Source organism: Anomaloglossus baeobatrachus, chromosome 4 (genome assembly GCF_048569485.1).
Source record: "Anomaloglossus baeobatrachus isolate aAnoBae1 chromosome 4, aAnoBae1.hap1, whole genome shotgun sequence".
In the NCBI taxonomy this organism is placed as follows: Eukaryota; Metazoa; Chordata; class Amphibia; order Anura; family Aromobatidae; genus Anomaloglossus; species Anomaloglossus baeobatrachus.
In genome coordinates this window covers 236,784,349-236,799,208 of record NC_134356.1, presented here as the reverse complement: position 1 = coordinate 236,799,208, position 14,860 = coordinate 236,784,349, and the positions used below count along the sequence as shown (strand labels likewise).

The following is a 14,860-nucleotide window of genomic DNA, read 5'->3' as shown; positions in this document are numbered from 1 at the left end:
AAGATTTGGTAAAGAAAAAAATCTGCAGCATGTCAATTCTTTCAGCATTTTTGTAGAACATTTTTTCACCCATTGACCTCAATTAAGGCAGTCAAAAACACTGTAAATATGGAGGTACAAAAATGATTGGGGATTTCATACATATTTGCTCCATTTTTGCATGTGTTTTTGATTGTTTTTTTGCATGTCTTTTTAGACACTGGTAAATGCTATACACCATGTGCAGACATATTAGGCAAGTTGTATTTTAGCGGATTTGTTTTATTATTGATCAACTACTACGGTATGTTGTCAATCAACCCAAAAGACTCATAAATATCAAAGCTTAATATTTTTGGAAGTTGGAGTGGAGGTTTTTTAGATTTGGCTATCTTAGGATCTGTTTGTGCAGCTAATTATTACTATGCAGAATTATTAGGCAACTTAATAAAAATCAAATATATTCCCATCTCACTTGTATACCAGGTAAACCAATATAACTGCACAAAATTTAGAAATAAACATTTCTGACATGCAAAAACAAAACCCAAAAACATTAGTGACCAATATAGCCACCTTTCTTTATGATGACACTCAACAGCCTACCATCCATAGATTCTATCAGTTGCTTGATCGGTTTACGATCAACATTGCGTGCAGCAGCCACCACAGTGTCCCAGATACTGTTCCGAGAGGTGTACTGTTTTCCCTCACTGTAGATCTCACATTTTATGAGGAACTACAGGTTCTCTATGGGGTTCAGATCAGGTGAACAAGGGGGCCATGTCATTCTTTTTTCATCTTTTAGACCTTTGCTGGCCAGCCACGCTGTGGAATAGTTGGATGCATGGGATGGAGCATTGTCCGGCATGAAAATCATGGTTTTTTTGAACGATACCAACTTCTTTCTGTACAACTTCTTGAAGTTGTCTTCCAGAAACTAGTAGTAGGTCTGGGAGTTGAGCTTCACTCCATCCTCAACCCAAAAAGGTCCCACAAGTTAATCTTTGATGATACCAGCCCATACCAGTACCCAACCTCCACCTTGCTGACGTCTGAGTCAGAGTCTAGCTCTCTGCCCTTCACAGATCCAGCCTCTGACCCATCCATCTGGCCCATCAAGAGTCAGTCTCATTTCATCAGTCCATAAAACCTTTGAAAAATCATTCTTAGATATTTCTTGGCCAAGTCTTGACGTTTGATCTTATGTTTCTTGTTCAAAGGTGGTCATTTTTCAGCCTTCCTTGCCTTGGCCATGTCCCTGAGTATGGCACACCTTGTGCTTTTTGATACTCCAGTAACGTTGCAGCTCTGAAATATGGCCAAACTGGTGGCAAAGGGCATCTTGGCAGCTTCACGCTTGATTTTCCTCAATTCATGGGCAGTTATTTTGCGCCTTTTTTGCCCAACACGCTTCCTGTTGGCTATTTTCCATGAAACGCTTGATTGTTCGGTGATCACGCTTCAAACGTTTGGCAATTTCAAGACTGCTGCATCCCTCTGAAAGACATCTCACAATTTTGGACTTTTCAGAGCCTCAAATCTCTCTTCTGACCCATTTTGCCAAAGGAAAGGAAGTTGCCTAATAAGTATGCACCCCTTATATAGAATGTTGATGTTATTACACCATACCTCTCCTCATTACAGAGATGCACATCACCTGATTTACTTAATTGGTAGTTGGCTCTCAAGCCTATACAGCTTGGAGTAGGACAACATGTATAAAAATTATCATGTGATCAAAATACTCATTTGCCTAATAAGTCTGCATGCAGTGTAGAGATACAGTGGGCACGGAAAGTATTCAGACCCATTTACATTTTTCACTCTTTGTTTCATTGCAGCCATTTGGTAAATTCAAAAAAGTTCATTTTTTTTCTCAGTAATGTACACTCTGCACCCCATCTTGAAAGAAAAAAAAAACAGAAATGTAAAAATATTTGCAAATTTATTAATCAAGAAAAACTGAAATATTACATGGTTATAAGTACTCAGATCCTTTGCTTAGACACTCATATTTAAGTCACAAGTTGTCCATTTCCTTGTGATCCTTTTTGAGATGGTTCTACTCCTTCATTGAAGTCCAGCTGTGTTTAATTAAACTGCTAGGACTTGATTTGGAAAGGCACACACCTGTCTATATAAGACCTTAAAGCTCACAGTGCATGTCAGACCAAATAAGAATCGTGAGGTCAGAGGAACTCCCCAAGGATCTCAGAGAGAATTATGGCAAGGCACAGATCTGGCCAACATTACAAAAGAGTTTTTGCAGTACTGAAGGTTCCTTAGAGCACAGTGGCCTCCATAATCCTTATGGAAGAAGTTTGAGACCACCAGAACACTTCCTAGACCCGACCATCCAGCCAAACTGAGCAATTGTGGGAGAAGAGCCTTGGTGAGAGAGGTAAAGAAGAACCCCAACATCACTGTGGCTAAGCTCCATGGATGCAGAATGGAGATGGGGGAAAGTTCCACAAAGTTAACTATCACAGCAGCCCTCCACCAGTTGGGCCTTTATGGCAGAGTGGCCCAACACAAGCCTCTTCTCATGCAAGACATATGAAAGCCCGCATAGAGTTTGCAAAAAAACACATGAATGATTCCCAGACTATGAGATTATAAGATTCTCTGGTCTGATGAGACAAAGAAATCTTTGGTAATAATTCTACGTGATATGTGTCGAGAAAACCAGGCACTGCTCATCACCTGCCCAATGCAATCCCTACAGTGAAACATGGTGGTGGCAGCATCATGCTATGGGGGTGTTTTTCAGCTTCAGAGACAATATGACTGGTTGCAATTGAAGGAAATATGAATGCGGCCAAGTACAGAGATATCCTGGAAGAAAACCTCTTTCAGAATGCTCTGGACCACAGACTTGACCGAAGGTTCACCTTCCAACAAGACAATGACCCTAAGCACACAGATAAAATAACAAAGAAGTAGCTTCACAACAACTCTGTGACCATTCTTGACTGTCCCACCCAGAGCCCTGACCTAAACCCAACTGAGAATCTCTGGGGAGACCTGAAAATGGCTGTCCACAAACATTCACCATCCAACCTGACGGAACTGGAGAGGATCTGCAAGGATGAATGGCAGAGGATCCCCAAATCCAGATGTGAAAAGCTTGTTGCATCTGTAGCACCCCTGAGCCACTCAGGGCACTACTAGGTACTGCATGCTCCCCAGGATGCAGGGCCTACCCCCAGGAACCTGAAACACCAGTGCAAGTAACACCTAGACACACCAAAAACTCAGTTTCCACTCCACACCAGGGGTAATTGGCTAGTCAGACACAAGGGGATGGCCACCTAGAGGGCGGAGCCAGACCAGAGGACTAGACAGCCTGGTGGGAAGGGACAGTGGAGAGTCAACAGTAGAGAGTGAAGAGTAGAGGTTCCTAGAGCTGGGTCGTGTAAACGGTGACGTGGGGGCACAGGAGAGTGGTCGCAAGGGTCGGTACACCCGCGTACCACTGGGACCAGAGCATCGACGGGGCACAGGGCCCTAGGTCAGGTGCCAGCTAAATGCGGCCTGACAATTACCTGCACAGTGAGGGGATCTTCACGGACCTCACTGACCCACAGATTCTGGGGCACCAGCAGTAAAGCAAGGATCAGGGTTTGGGACACAGACTAGCCCTACAGGGTCCACACTGCCCGCCGTACGGACAAGGAGACTGCCACAACAAGGGACAGTCATGCCCCAAACCACTCCAAGCTACGGGGACCCAACCACACTGAGGGTGCGGGGACAGAGCAACCGAGTCATCAAACTGGCACTGGAAATACAGGGACCTGAACCAGCCATCCAAGGGCCCAAGAGTGAGTAGAGACTGTTAATTACAACCCATGGTTTGGCCTCCCTCATTCGGCAAAAGTCTCCACCATACATCTCCCCGGGCTCATCCCTTCCTGCAGAGGGCCTACCACCACAGCTGCCATTACCACCAGCCCTAGGGGTAACAAACTCAGCAGCGGCGGTTCCATCATACTAACCGCAACCCACAAGTGGCATCACACCAAAGACTTTAATCTCCCCTGTAAATAAAATACTACCCATTAAAAAGCACCTAGTGCATGGGACCAGGCAACGGCCACTAAAGTGACATTACCAGTTGTAAACCGCCTGGGTCCAAGTACCCCATTCCCTGGGCGACACACATCATTCCCAAGAAGACTCATGGCTGTACTAGCTCAAAAGGGTGCTTTAACTCAATACTGAGCAAAGGGTCTGCTGAATACTTATGACCATGTGATATTTCAGTCTTTCTTGTTTAATAAATTTTCAATAATTTCTACATTTATGGATTTTTTTCTGTCAAGATGGCATGCAGAGTGTACATTAATGAGAAAAAAAAATATCTTTTTTGAATTTACTAAATGGCTGCAATGAAAAAGAGTTCAAAATTTGGAGGAGTCTGAATACTTTGCGTACCCACTGTATATAATAAAAACCTATTTGATCTCAGTGTCAATATAAGTGTCAAAAGCTTGTAGCAGATGGGCAACCAGTGCAGTTACTGGCATAGGGTGGAGGCATCGGTGAAGTGGTTGGAGAAGACAATGATCCTGACTGCAGCATTCAGGATGGATTAGAGAGGAGTTTAGTAATAGAGACCAATTAGTATAGAACTACACTAATGCAGGTGAGAATGAATAAGAGCGACAGTAACAGTTTTTGCAGAGTCAATGGTAAGAAAAGGTTGAATTTTAGAGATGTTTTTGAAATGGAGATGACATGAGCGAGGGAGTGAATGGAAGTGGGGAGTGAAAGAGAGATCGGAGTCAAATAAAACGCCAACTTAGTGGACGTGCTGCTAGGGAGTAATGGTAAAATCAAACACAGAAAAGGTAGTATTGGGTTTGGGAAGGTTAGGAGAGGGAGGAAAGAGAAGAGAATGCATTATAGGCTGGACTCACACTAGCATATTGCAGCCGATAGGAGAGCATCAGATGCGATATGCTAATGACCCCCGACTCAGGTTCTGCTGCGAGTCTGAGCCGAGCGTCATATGACTGTGACCCGATCTTGCAAACATGTCACAGCTGCGAAGCTGAGGGTGGGCGCTGTAGAGGAGAGGCAGGGGTTAATCCTGCCATCTCCTCCATTGTCAACCTGTGCGTAAATCGCACTGCACTGGGATAACATCCGAGTTCAGTCCAATGTATCTCTCGCACCCATTCACTTGAATGGGTGTGAGTGATACGGCTCTCACAGAAAATCGCAGCATGCTACTACTTTTCTCGCATCCAGAATTTGGATGTGAGAAAAACTGACCAACTGCTGTCCCTGTTTGACTAACATTGGTCAGAGTCCAATGCGAGATTTTCTCGCATTGCACTCGTCCGATTTCAATGCTCATGTGAGCGTACCCATATTATGAGCCTCTGAGGAAATTTCCTAGCATATGTGGTTATTCTTTTTTTTTTTTTCTTTTCTTAGTAAGTGACCAGGATGTTCGCGCTGAGGTTGGTGGTTGGGGCCTACACTCTTGGTCAGAGGAGGGAGTGGAAAGTATTTGAAAAAACAAATCACCAGACTTTCCCTGGTTCACCATTTAGTTCTTACAGGGTTCCTCGATTGCCTGCATCAAAGACTATGGAAACTCAGAATTGGGCTCCATAGGCTTTGAACAGCAGATTCCCGGCTCACACTGTGCTCCACAAGATCCGTAACACTGATGAGCGGTAATGTCAGGAACATCACTGCTCATTATTCTAATGTTCCTGACATTTTCGCTCATCTGTGAGCCTCGTTCTGAACCACCATGGTATTTGATGCAGGTAATCGAGGAACACCATGGGAACCACAGGACTACATTGGAGCTGGGAACTTGGATTTCTAATAAATTGATGAACGAGGGGCAGTGTCTTGTTTTTATTACTCTTTTATGTCTTTCAAGTTTCCATTTGTGGACTACATATGATTCCATAGACTACAGTGGACTCCTTGGACTATGACAGAGCTAAATGAGCTTTATCTTTAATTAAATGGTGAACCAGGGAAAGTGTGGGGGAGTGTCTTTTCAAATAAAGTATTTGTGTGTCTTTTTTTTCTTTTCACTTAATGATTAGTAATGGGGGTGTCAGACAGACGCATCTCCATTATTAACACCAGGGCTTGATGCCAGCAGACATTACACAGCTGACATCAACCACAACTACCATTAGTCTGATTGCCAACTCACCAGGCAAGAACCAAGGCAAAGCTTGTGAAGTGATGTGCCACTTCTGGGGTGACTGCGGGCTGCTATTTTTAGGCTGAGAAGGGCCCAATAACCATAGACTAATAATACCAGCACGCAACTGTCTCCTTTATCTTTCCTGGTTATCAAAAAAATAAGGGGCGACCCCCACATCATTTTGTCATTTGTTTATTTATTTAATCATAAAAGCTGTCCAAAAAGCCCCCTGGTGTGCAATTTTATTATATGTTGGGGGTTGTGCAATTATATGTCTATATGTCTTTATGTCTGTTTGTCTATATATGTCAGCCTGTATCTATTTATCTAACTATCATTTATCTCTAATATGTATATCTATCTATTATCTACCTCTAAAGCATTCATTGATGTACAAAATTGTTCGAAAAACGCAAATGAAAAAAGCACGCAAAACACATCAAAAACATTGCAAAAATGGGCAAAATACATGTTTTTGTTGCTGCGTTTTTACTGCCAAGAGATGAAGAAATAATGCAAAAATGTTTGCATTCAAATACTCATGTGTGCATATACACTAAGAAAGGACAGAGAAATGAATAATATGTACAGTATCATGTTTTATGTTTATTACTCCTCCAACTTTTCAAAAGAATCAACAAATTGTATATAATTTTATTAATTTTTATTACAATAGCTTACTTTTTTGAACAAGCATGTTTAGAAATAAAGTAATTGAAAGCATATAAAAGTACCACTGATCAAATGGAAACAAACAATTTCAATATTGTAAAAAAAAAATATAATGAAAATACTAAATGGTTACTTTCTTTACAGATGTTTTATTTGCAGCTAATGAAACGTAAGGAAATTCATTTTTTAAAATGATATTCCGATTATGAATTCATGTTATACTAATTAGCTGCCTACAGTTTGTCTTGCTACAGATACTTTATTGAAGCAACAGTGTAGATGGATAGAAGGAAAAACCAAGGGAACAAGGCATGAGAGAATCAAAAATGTCTCAGCCCACATGAAGCCTAATAGCTTGCCTCTACATAAAAGTATGTACCACAGGAAAAGAAGACTTTAACAAGTATGAGAATGTTATTAGGCAGGCAGTGTTTTCAGCGCTTTTCAAATAGAAAATAGTCAATACACAAGGGACAGTCAGGCTTAGACTAAGCAATGGGTATATTAATATGAGGAAGAAGGAACATTGTCAACATAGAGATTTTCATTCATTAAATAGAGCTGTCCCAAGGAAAGTGATTGGCCTTCTCATTGCAGGAATAGGAGTTTGCGGAATTAAATTGAGAAGCTTAATTAGAATGTGACAGGAACCAAAGATAAACTAAGCTGAATCTATACTCTGTGCAAGATCCATTGTTAATAATGTAAGACACATAATCTAGGATTTAATGTTATTTTTTATACTAAAATTTGCAGTAAATATGGAAAGTCCATATTTTTAGTTCTTTTAGGCTTCATGAAAATAAAACATATAAATGTGTTATGCAGAGGTCTGCAACTACATTTAAAGTCTTAAATAGTATTTATTACCAATTTGTATCTTTACTCAAAATATATTTTATTATAACAATAAGTAACAGAAGAGAACACACAAATAAACAGTGCAAGAAAGGACATATAAATCCATTGTAGATTCTAGTCATTACAACATAGCTAACCAAACACAATGAATGAAAAAGTGTAAACCGTAGGAGGAAGAAAACAAGAAAACAGGGAAAATAGTTAAACTTCTGTTATTTTTACATGAAAACTATATAATGTAACTGAAATTATAGCCTTATGCAATTGCTGTTTGTATACAACTCATTCTGTTATACTTCAATTCCTTCTGAAGCTTTGCCAAAGGATAGTGAACAATAAAGAATTATTCATATAGAGAGGTCAAACAAAAAGTCCATTGCTTATAATTAGGGATGATCGAATACCTCAATTAGTCGGCTTCGCGAATATTCGACAAATAAGTTGCCGCTATGCGAATATTCGATGCGCAATGTAAGTCTATGGGAAGGGTTAGGGCAGAATAATTCTGAATAGTTGTTATTCGGGTTTCCCATAGACTTACATTGCTCATCGAATATTCGCGAATAGTCAAATAGCGGCGATCTATTTAGGCAAATATTCGCGAAGCCAAATATTTGAGGCATTCATTCATCCCTACTTAAAATCCATGATATCACTGGAAAGATCACAGCACTTTTGTAAAGATGCAGTATTGGATATGTGTGTATATATATGTATGCGTGTCATGCCTCAGGATTCAATGATGCAGATTTTCTTTTACCTTTGTTTCATTCTTTTTGGTCAGCAAGTGTTTTCAATTCTCATTTAGTCTGCCCTATCACATTGCAGATGCAACTATTTTTATCTTCCCCTGGTTGGTCTTCTCTACTGCCTATGTTTTAATGTTATTCCTGCTAAGAGTGCCTGCCATACTGCCATGGCCGGCGTCAGCACGCGGCATACCTGGGCAAATGCCGGGGCCCTGGAGAGCCGGGGGGCCCACTCGGCCTCGTCAGTTCTGGTGCCCCTTGGCCAGGGCCCCCTCGCCTTAGTTCTGCTGCCCCCGGGCCGAGTTCCGGGGACCGCAGTCCTCGGCAGGAATCTGCAGCGCCGTCCCATTAAGGCACACAGACTTCCTGGTTTGAACTTCATCTGTGGGTGGAGCTACCGACCGGCCTGCTCAGTCCCACAGATGAAGGAGTTGTTGCAGTGCCAACCAGCGACCCCCAGCACAGCTCTTCTCTCCGGCACTGTGTGGGCCCCCTCTCCACCGTGACCTGAGCGGTATGTGCCCTCCCCGCCCCCCGATTTATGGGCCCTGGTGAGCTGTATGGGCTTCTCCCCCCTTAGGTGTATGCCCTGCCCCCCCAGTGCTGTATGTGCTGGCCCCTGGAGCTGTGTGTGGGCCCCCCAGAGCCGCGTGTGTGGGCCCCTCAGAGCCACGTGTGTGTCTGTATGTATGCAGCAGAGCTATGTGTGTCTGTATGTAGCAGAGTTATGTGTATGAATGTAGCAGATTGATGTATGTATGTAGCAGAGCTATGTGTGTATGTATGTATGTATGTAGCAGCGCTATGTATGTAGCAGAGGTATGTGTGTATGTATGCAGCAGAGCTATGTGTGTATGTATGTAGCAGAGCTAAGTATGTATGTAGCAGAGCTATGCGTGTATGTAGCAGAGCTATGTGTGTATGTATGCAGCAGAGCTATGTGTGTATGTATGTAGCAGAGCTATGTGTGTATGTATGTAGCAGAGCTATGTGTGTATGTATGTAGCAGAGCTATGTGTGTATGTATGCAGCAGAGCTATGTGTGTATGTATGTAGCAGAGCTATGTGTGTATGTATCCAGCAGAGCTGTGTGTGTCTGTATGTATGTATCCAGCAGAGTTGTGTTGTGTGTGTCTGTATGCATGTATGATCTGTATCTATGTATGTCAGTGTATATGACTGTATAGATATGTCAGTTCTATACGTATTTTTGTGAGTTTGTCTTTAAATATGTATATGTATGTGTACGTATGTGTGTGTCTGCTTGTGGATGGGGCCCACCAGGACTCTTCCGCCCGGGGCCCACAAAAACTTGGAGCCGGCCCTGCATACTGCTAAGGATTTATGCCAGTCAGATAGAGACCAAATAGATTTATATTCTTTGCTGTAACATCTATTTTTTATTCTCCTTTCTCCTGCTAATAGTTATATAATAGAAGGCTAATCTTTCTTAAAGTAAGTATTTTACTTTTTCCACTTTGTATTCATGTTTTATCACTTTGGGATTTCTTATATCTCCCTTTCATGGTTAAGTTACATGCCTCTTCTGTGGGGATAGTGCTGTTCTCTAAGAAAAAAAAATGATGACTTCACTTTACCTTCAATCCTTGTGCTTTTTTTCCCCTCAGACATTCTCTCAAGCTTTATGCAAGTATGAAGTATGTGACCGACAACTCTTGGCAGTTAAGACTGCTTTCACACTTCCATTGTTTTGCATCAGTCACAATCCGTCGCCTTGAAGAAATACGGTATCATGCAAAATATTTTGCAGGATTCCATTTTTTCCCCATAGACTTGTTTTAAGGACAGATTGAGACTGATGGCCCTGCGTTGCATCGCTATGCGACTGATCTGTAATGGAATGACTGACAGCCGGGTGGAAGCAACGCAGAATGTAACGTTTTTTGTAGCATGGAAAAAATGCAATGCGCAGGATTCCATCGGCATCTGTCGTTGGTTAGAATGGAAGCCTATGGGCGCCTGAACCCGTCCAATACGTCAAATGACCGATTCCAGCGATGGTTTTGTCTTTTTGCAACAGAACATGCTCAGTGTGTAAATTCCTTTCTTGTTAGAAAATATCTCTCTTGCTCTGTCTGTCATTGTCAGTCTCTCTCTCTGTCAGTCTCTCTCTCTCTCTCTGTAGGTCGGTCTCTCTCTCTGTCGGTCTCTCTCTCTCTGTTGGTCTGTCGGAGGTTGGTCTCTCCCCTACACCCCCTCTCTCATATTCACCGATCACCGGCACGGCCCTTCACGGCTGTCACACTGCACCGGCGGCTGCTCCTGCTTTTGAAAATGTCGGTTGCTCATTATTCCATCTCGTATTCACTGCTTCCCCCACCCACTGGCGCCTATGATTGGTTTCAGTCAGACACGCCCCCACGCTGAGTGACAGGTGTCTCACTGCAACCAATCACAGCTGCCGGTGAGTGGGTCTATATCGTGCAGTACAATAAATAATGATGATTATATGGTTGTATGTGTTTGTGTGAGTGTGGTTGGGAAAATTGTTAGGTAATTGGAGATTTTATTGTGTTCTACTGTATCTTGTATGAGTGCTGTGGTAAAAAATTATACTGTAGAGTTTTGTGTATAATAAATATTATTATAACATACGGTTTTGTTTATACACGTTTTAAGCTAAAAAATAGCATGGGAAATAGAAAGCGTTAAAGTTTAAATAAATAAAATCTAGTAATTGTCAATAGTTGAGGGTGATATCAATAATAAGTATTGACTTTCTATAATCGACCCTTTAAATGTGTTTTCATGTGACTGTAGTGGTAATGTGCTTGCATGATGACAGTTTCACTCATGGTTTATCTGAGCAGTGGTCATGCATGTACAGTAAACTACGGTTCTACTAAGAAGAAAATTAGGCTCTGTTTCCAGGGTTGGTGAGGTTCCCAATGGTTGGCCTTCCACTGATCATACATGATAACTGTTGTTTGTGGGATATACCTTTTTAACATATTTATTAATGGCCTTGTAAGGGCATACAGCGTACAATTTCAATGTTTGCAGATGATACTAAACTCTGCAGGGTAGTCAATACAGAGGAGAATAATTTACTATTACAGAATAGTTTATGTAAGCTGCAGCCTTAAGCTGTGAAATCTCAATTGAAATTGATGTTGATTAATGTACCGAGATGCACTTGGGAAAAGGAAATAACATGTACTGTACATAAATGTGTATTATATCGTAAAACACTGGTAAAACTGACACTGAAAAAGACTTGGGTGGATGGCAAACTCGACTTTACTGACCAGTGTCAGGCAGCTGCTGTCAAGGCTAATAAAATAATGGGATGCATTAAAAGTGGCATAAATGCTCATGAGAAGAACATAGTTTTACCCCTATACAAGTCACTAGTGCAACAAGACTTGAACTGTGTGCAATTTTGGCCTCCAGTCTATAAAAAGAGCATAGCTTAACTAGAGCAGATGCAGAGAAGAACAACCAAAGTTACTGAGGGAAATGCCAAGACAGGCATTAAACTTGGCGTTATTCACTTTGGAAAAACAAAGATTAGGTGCAATCTTATTATAATGTACAAATATAAGAGGCGACATTGCTGAGGCCTTTCTAATGATTTTTTACACCTAACCATGCGACGACAACAAGGTGGCATCTTCTACATCTAGAGGAAAGAAGGACAAAATCATAATCACGAATGCAGATTCTTTACTGTAAAAGAAGAGAGACTATGGAACTCTCTGCCACATGATGTTTTCATTGTTAATTCACTACTAAAATTCAAGAGAGACCTGGATGCCTTTTTTGAAAACGATAATACTACAGGTTATGTGCACTGGATTCTGTGATGGGACGTTAATCCAGGGAGGTAGTCTCATTACCATATGTGGAGTTGGAAACAAATGTTTCTGCTAATATGGAGCTTATTGTCTGCCCCATGGGGTTTTTGCCTTCTTCTGGATCAACATATTAAACTATAGGTTGAACTCGATGGACTTAAGTCTACCTTCAATCTTAAAAAACTATTAAACTATGAAACACTACAATGTTGACCTTTATGAAGACAAAAACCCCTAAAAGCGTGGACAAAAAGCTCTTTCATAAATGAATACAAAGATAATACAATTTTTTTCAGGAGAGCAGGGTAGACATGTATTTATGAATCTATATGAGGTTGCAGATTACAGTGTCATAATGTGACATTTCTATTATCCAAAACAGTATAATATAATAATTACTAGACTTTCAGCAGCATGCTATTTACAACCAAGAGAGGATATAAGAAAATGTAATACTTGATGTACACTGGAGATCAAAATTAGAAAACAATGTATGATCACTTGCTTTTTTCATAAATAATGTAATCTATATTGATCAACATTTGAAGGTTTTTTGTAAGGGGCACACCATGCCACTAGAACAGTGTTTTACAAAAAAATCCAAAGTTCATCAACATCAAACCTTTATTTTGTCCAAAATGTGATGATCATAATTAGAGAACAACAATGACTGTAGCACAGAGAAACATTATAACTAAATTCTCTGAAGGTAACAACAGTCATCAATCAATAGGAAGTGTATAGGCCTTTGCTTTGAATGACTTCAGCACATCTGTGGTCACAGGTCATCACTAGTCTCTTACACTGCTCTGGTGTGATTTTGGTCCACTCTTCTTCCAGTCTCTTCCACAGTTCTTAGACTGTTGTGGGTTTCTTGGCCATAGCTTTGTCACAAAGGATTTTCCAGAGGTTTCCTACTGGGTTTAGATCAGGACTCTAGGCTGGCCATTTCATTGTTTCAATGTTTTCTGTTTCAAGGAACTCCTTTACCCATTTTACTGTATGACAGGGGGAATTGTACTGTATGAAAACTGCTGGCTGATTGAGTGATGAACACAAGTAAGGATCCACGAGGTGTTCACAAAGGTTCTTATACACACTTGCATTCACTCTGCCATGCAGCTGTAGGTATATTATAGACATCAATAAAACATGCAAGTGTTTAAAATAAAGATGTAGAAGACATGGCTGTGTTTATACCTGCATTGACTATGCTGAACTCTTTTATATATATATATATATATATATATATATATATATATATATATATAAAAACAATGTTCTGAAATATAATTGAATAAGATAGGCCTTACTAGGTATAAATTAAAGAAGAATGCAGCAATGAAGATGCCCTGCTAGAGCTGTAAAAGTATATAATAAGTGATACTCCAGAAAGTTCATTGAGCAATATGCTACAACAGCTTCTATTTTCTATGTTTTTCTTGTATTTATTTGCATTTTACATTTACGTGGCATTTATTATTCTGCTTTCTGCTACAGAACTTTGCTTTCAGGCACCAATCAGAATATGAATAGTTGGCAGCAAAGTTTATTATGTTCCTGTAAACACTCATGCTGTAGCTTTAATTAAATACCTTTCAGACAGTGCTGCAACACTTTGATGGAAGTGCTGACACATGAACACAGCTTCATTCCTGATTTCCTGTGACATTTCCACATCATCAAGAAAATGATTTGCCACCTTTTCGAGAGCGTCTTCGGGCCATGCCTGTAGAAAAAAAAATATTTATTATATTTAAAGGAAAGAAAAGAACAATCAGAGTTGCTGCATAAATGTGCAAAAAACAAACATAAATAATTATTTCCTAATTTATGTTTAATGTTTTTGTGTAATTAGATTTTCTTTACTGTTATTACTATCAGATATATGTGTTAAAAAAGAACAAAATGTCCATATTTTTCAAAAAGTATTTCTAAAGATCTTTTAAGATATACTAAAGAGCACAGGAACTAGTCGCAAGGGCGTAATATTCCTGTGACCATTCCGCCCTCTTAGCATGTTAACACGCCCACAGGGGCATGCTAACATGCTATAAAATGCCCACTGCCCAGTGCTATCATCGGCAGTGCCTCAGAACACCGGGCTTGGGATCAGTGCGCATGTATAAGAAGTCCGAGCACTTACGGTCATGCGCACTAGACCTCTCTGAAGCCAGGACACGTACACCCGGCTTCATAGTGTGCATGACCAGAAGTGCGGTGACTACTGATCATGTGCACTGCCTAGCATTCTGATGCGGTGACAATGGACACAAGTATGCTTGTCACTACTGATGACACTAGGCAGTGGGCATTGAATAGCATGTTAGCACGCTGCTGTGGGCGTGCTAATATTCTAAGAGGGTGGATTAATTGCAGGGATATTACATTCTTTTGACTACTCTCTTCGCTCATTAGCTTCTCATAAATGATTTTTAGAAATATATTTTCTAAAGATCTCTTTATCTATGCTACCAGATGCAGGGATTAGCAATATGCACAGAGAACTGCTCGTGGTTCTGGGTGCATATTGCACCTGACAGGTTCCCTTTAGCTACTATGTAAATTTGTAAATCAGAAAATCGCTTACAAAC

At 40.7% G+C, this 14,860-nt stretch overlaps 1 protein-coding gene across 1 annotated transcript in view; it reads right to left on the bottom strand.

Moving 5' to 3' along the window:
* LOC142302376 (dynein axonemal heavy chain 3-like) overlaps positions 1 to 14,860 on the bottom strand; it is a 2,626,214-nt gene that overhangs the window by 686,556 nt on the left and 1,924,798 nt on the right. The window contains exon 52 of the mRNA XM_075343433.1: positions 13,862 to 13,995. Within this exon, the coding sequence (XP_075199548.1) occupies positions 13,862 to 13,995 (134 nt within the window). The remainder of the gene's footprint in view (positions 1 to 13,861; positions 13,996 to 14,860) is intronic.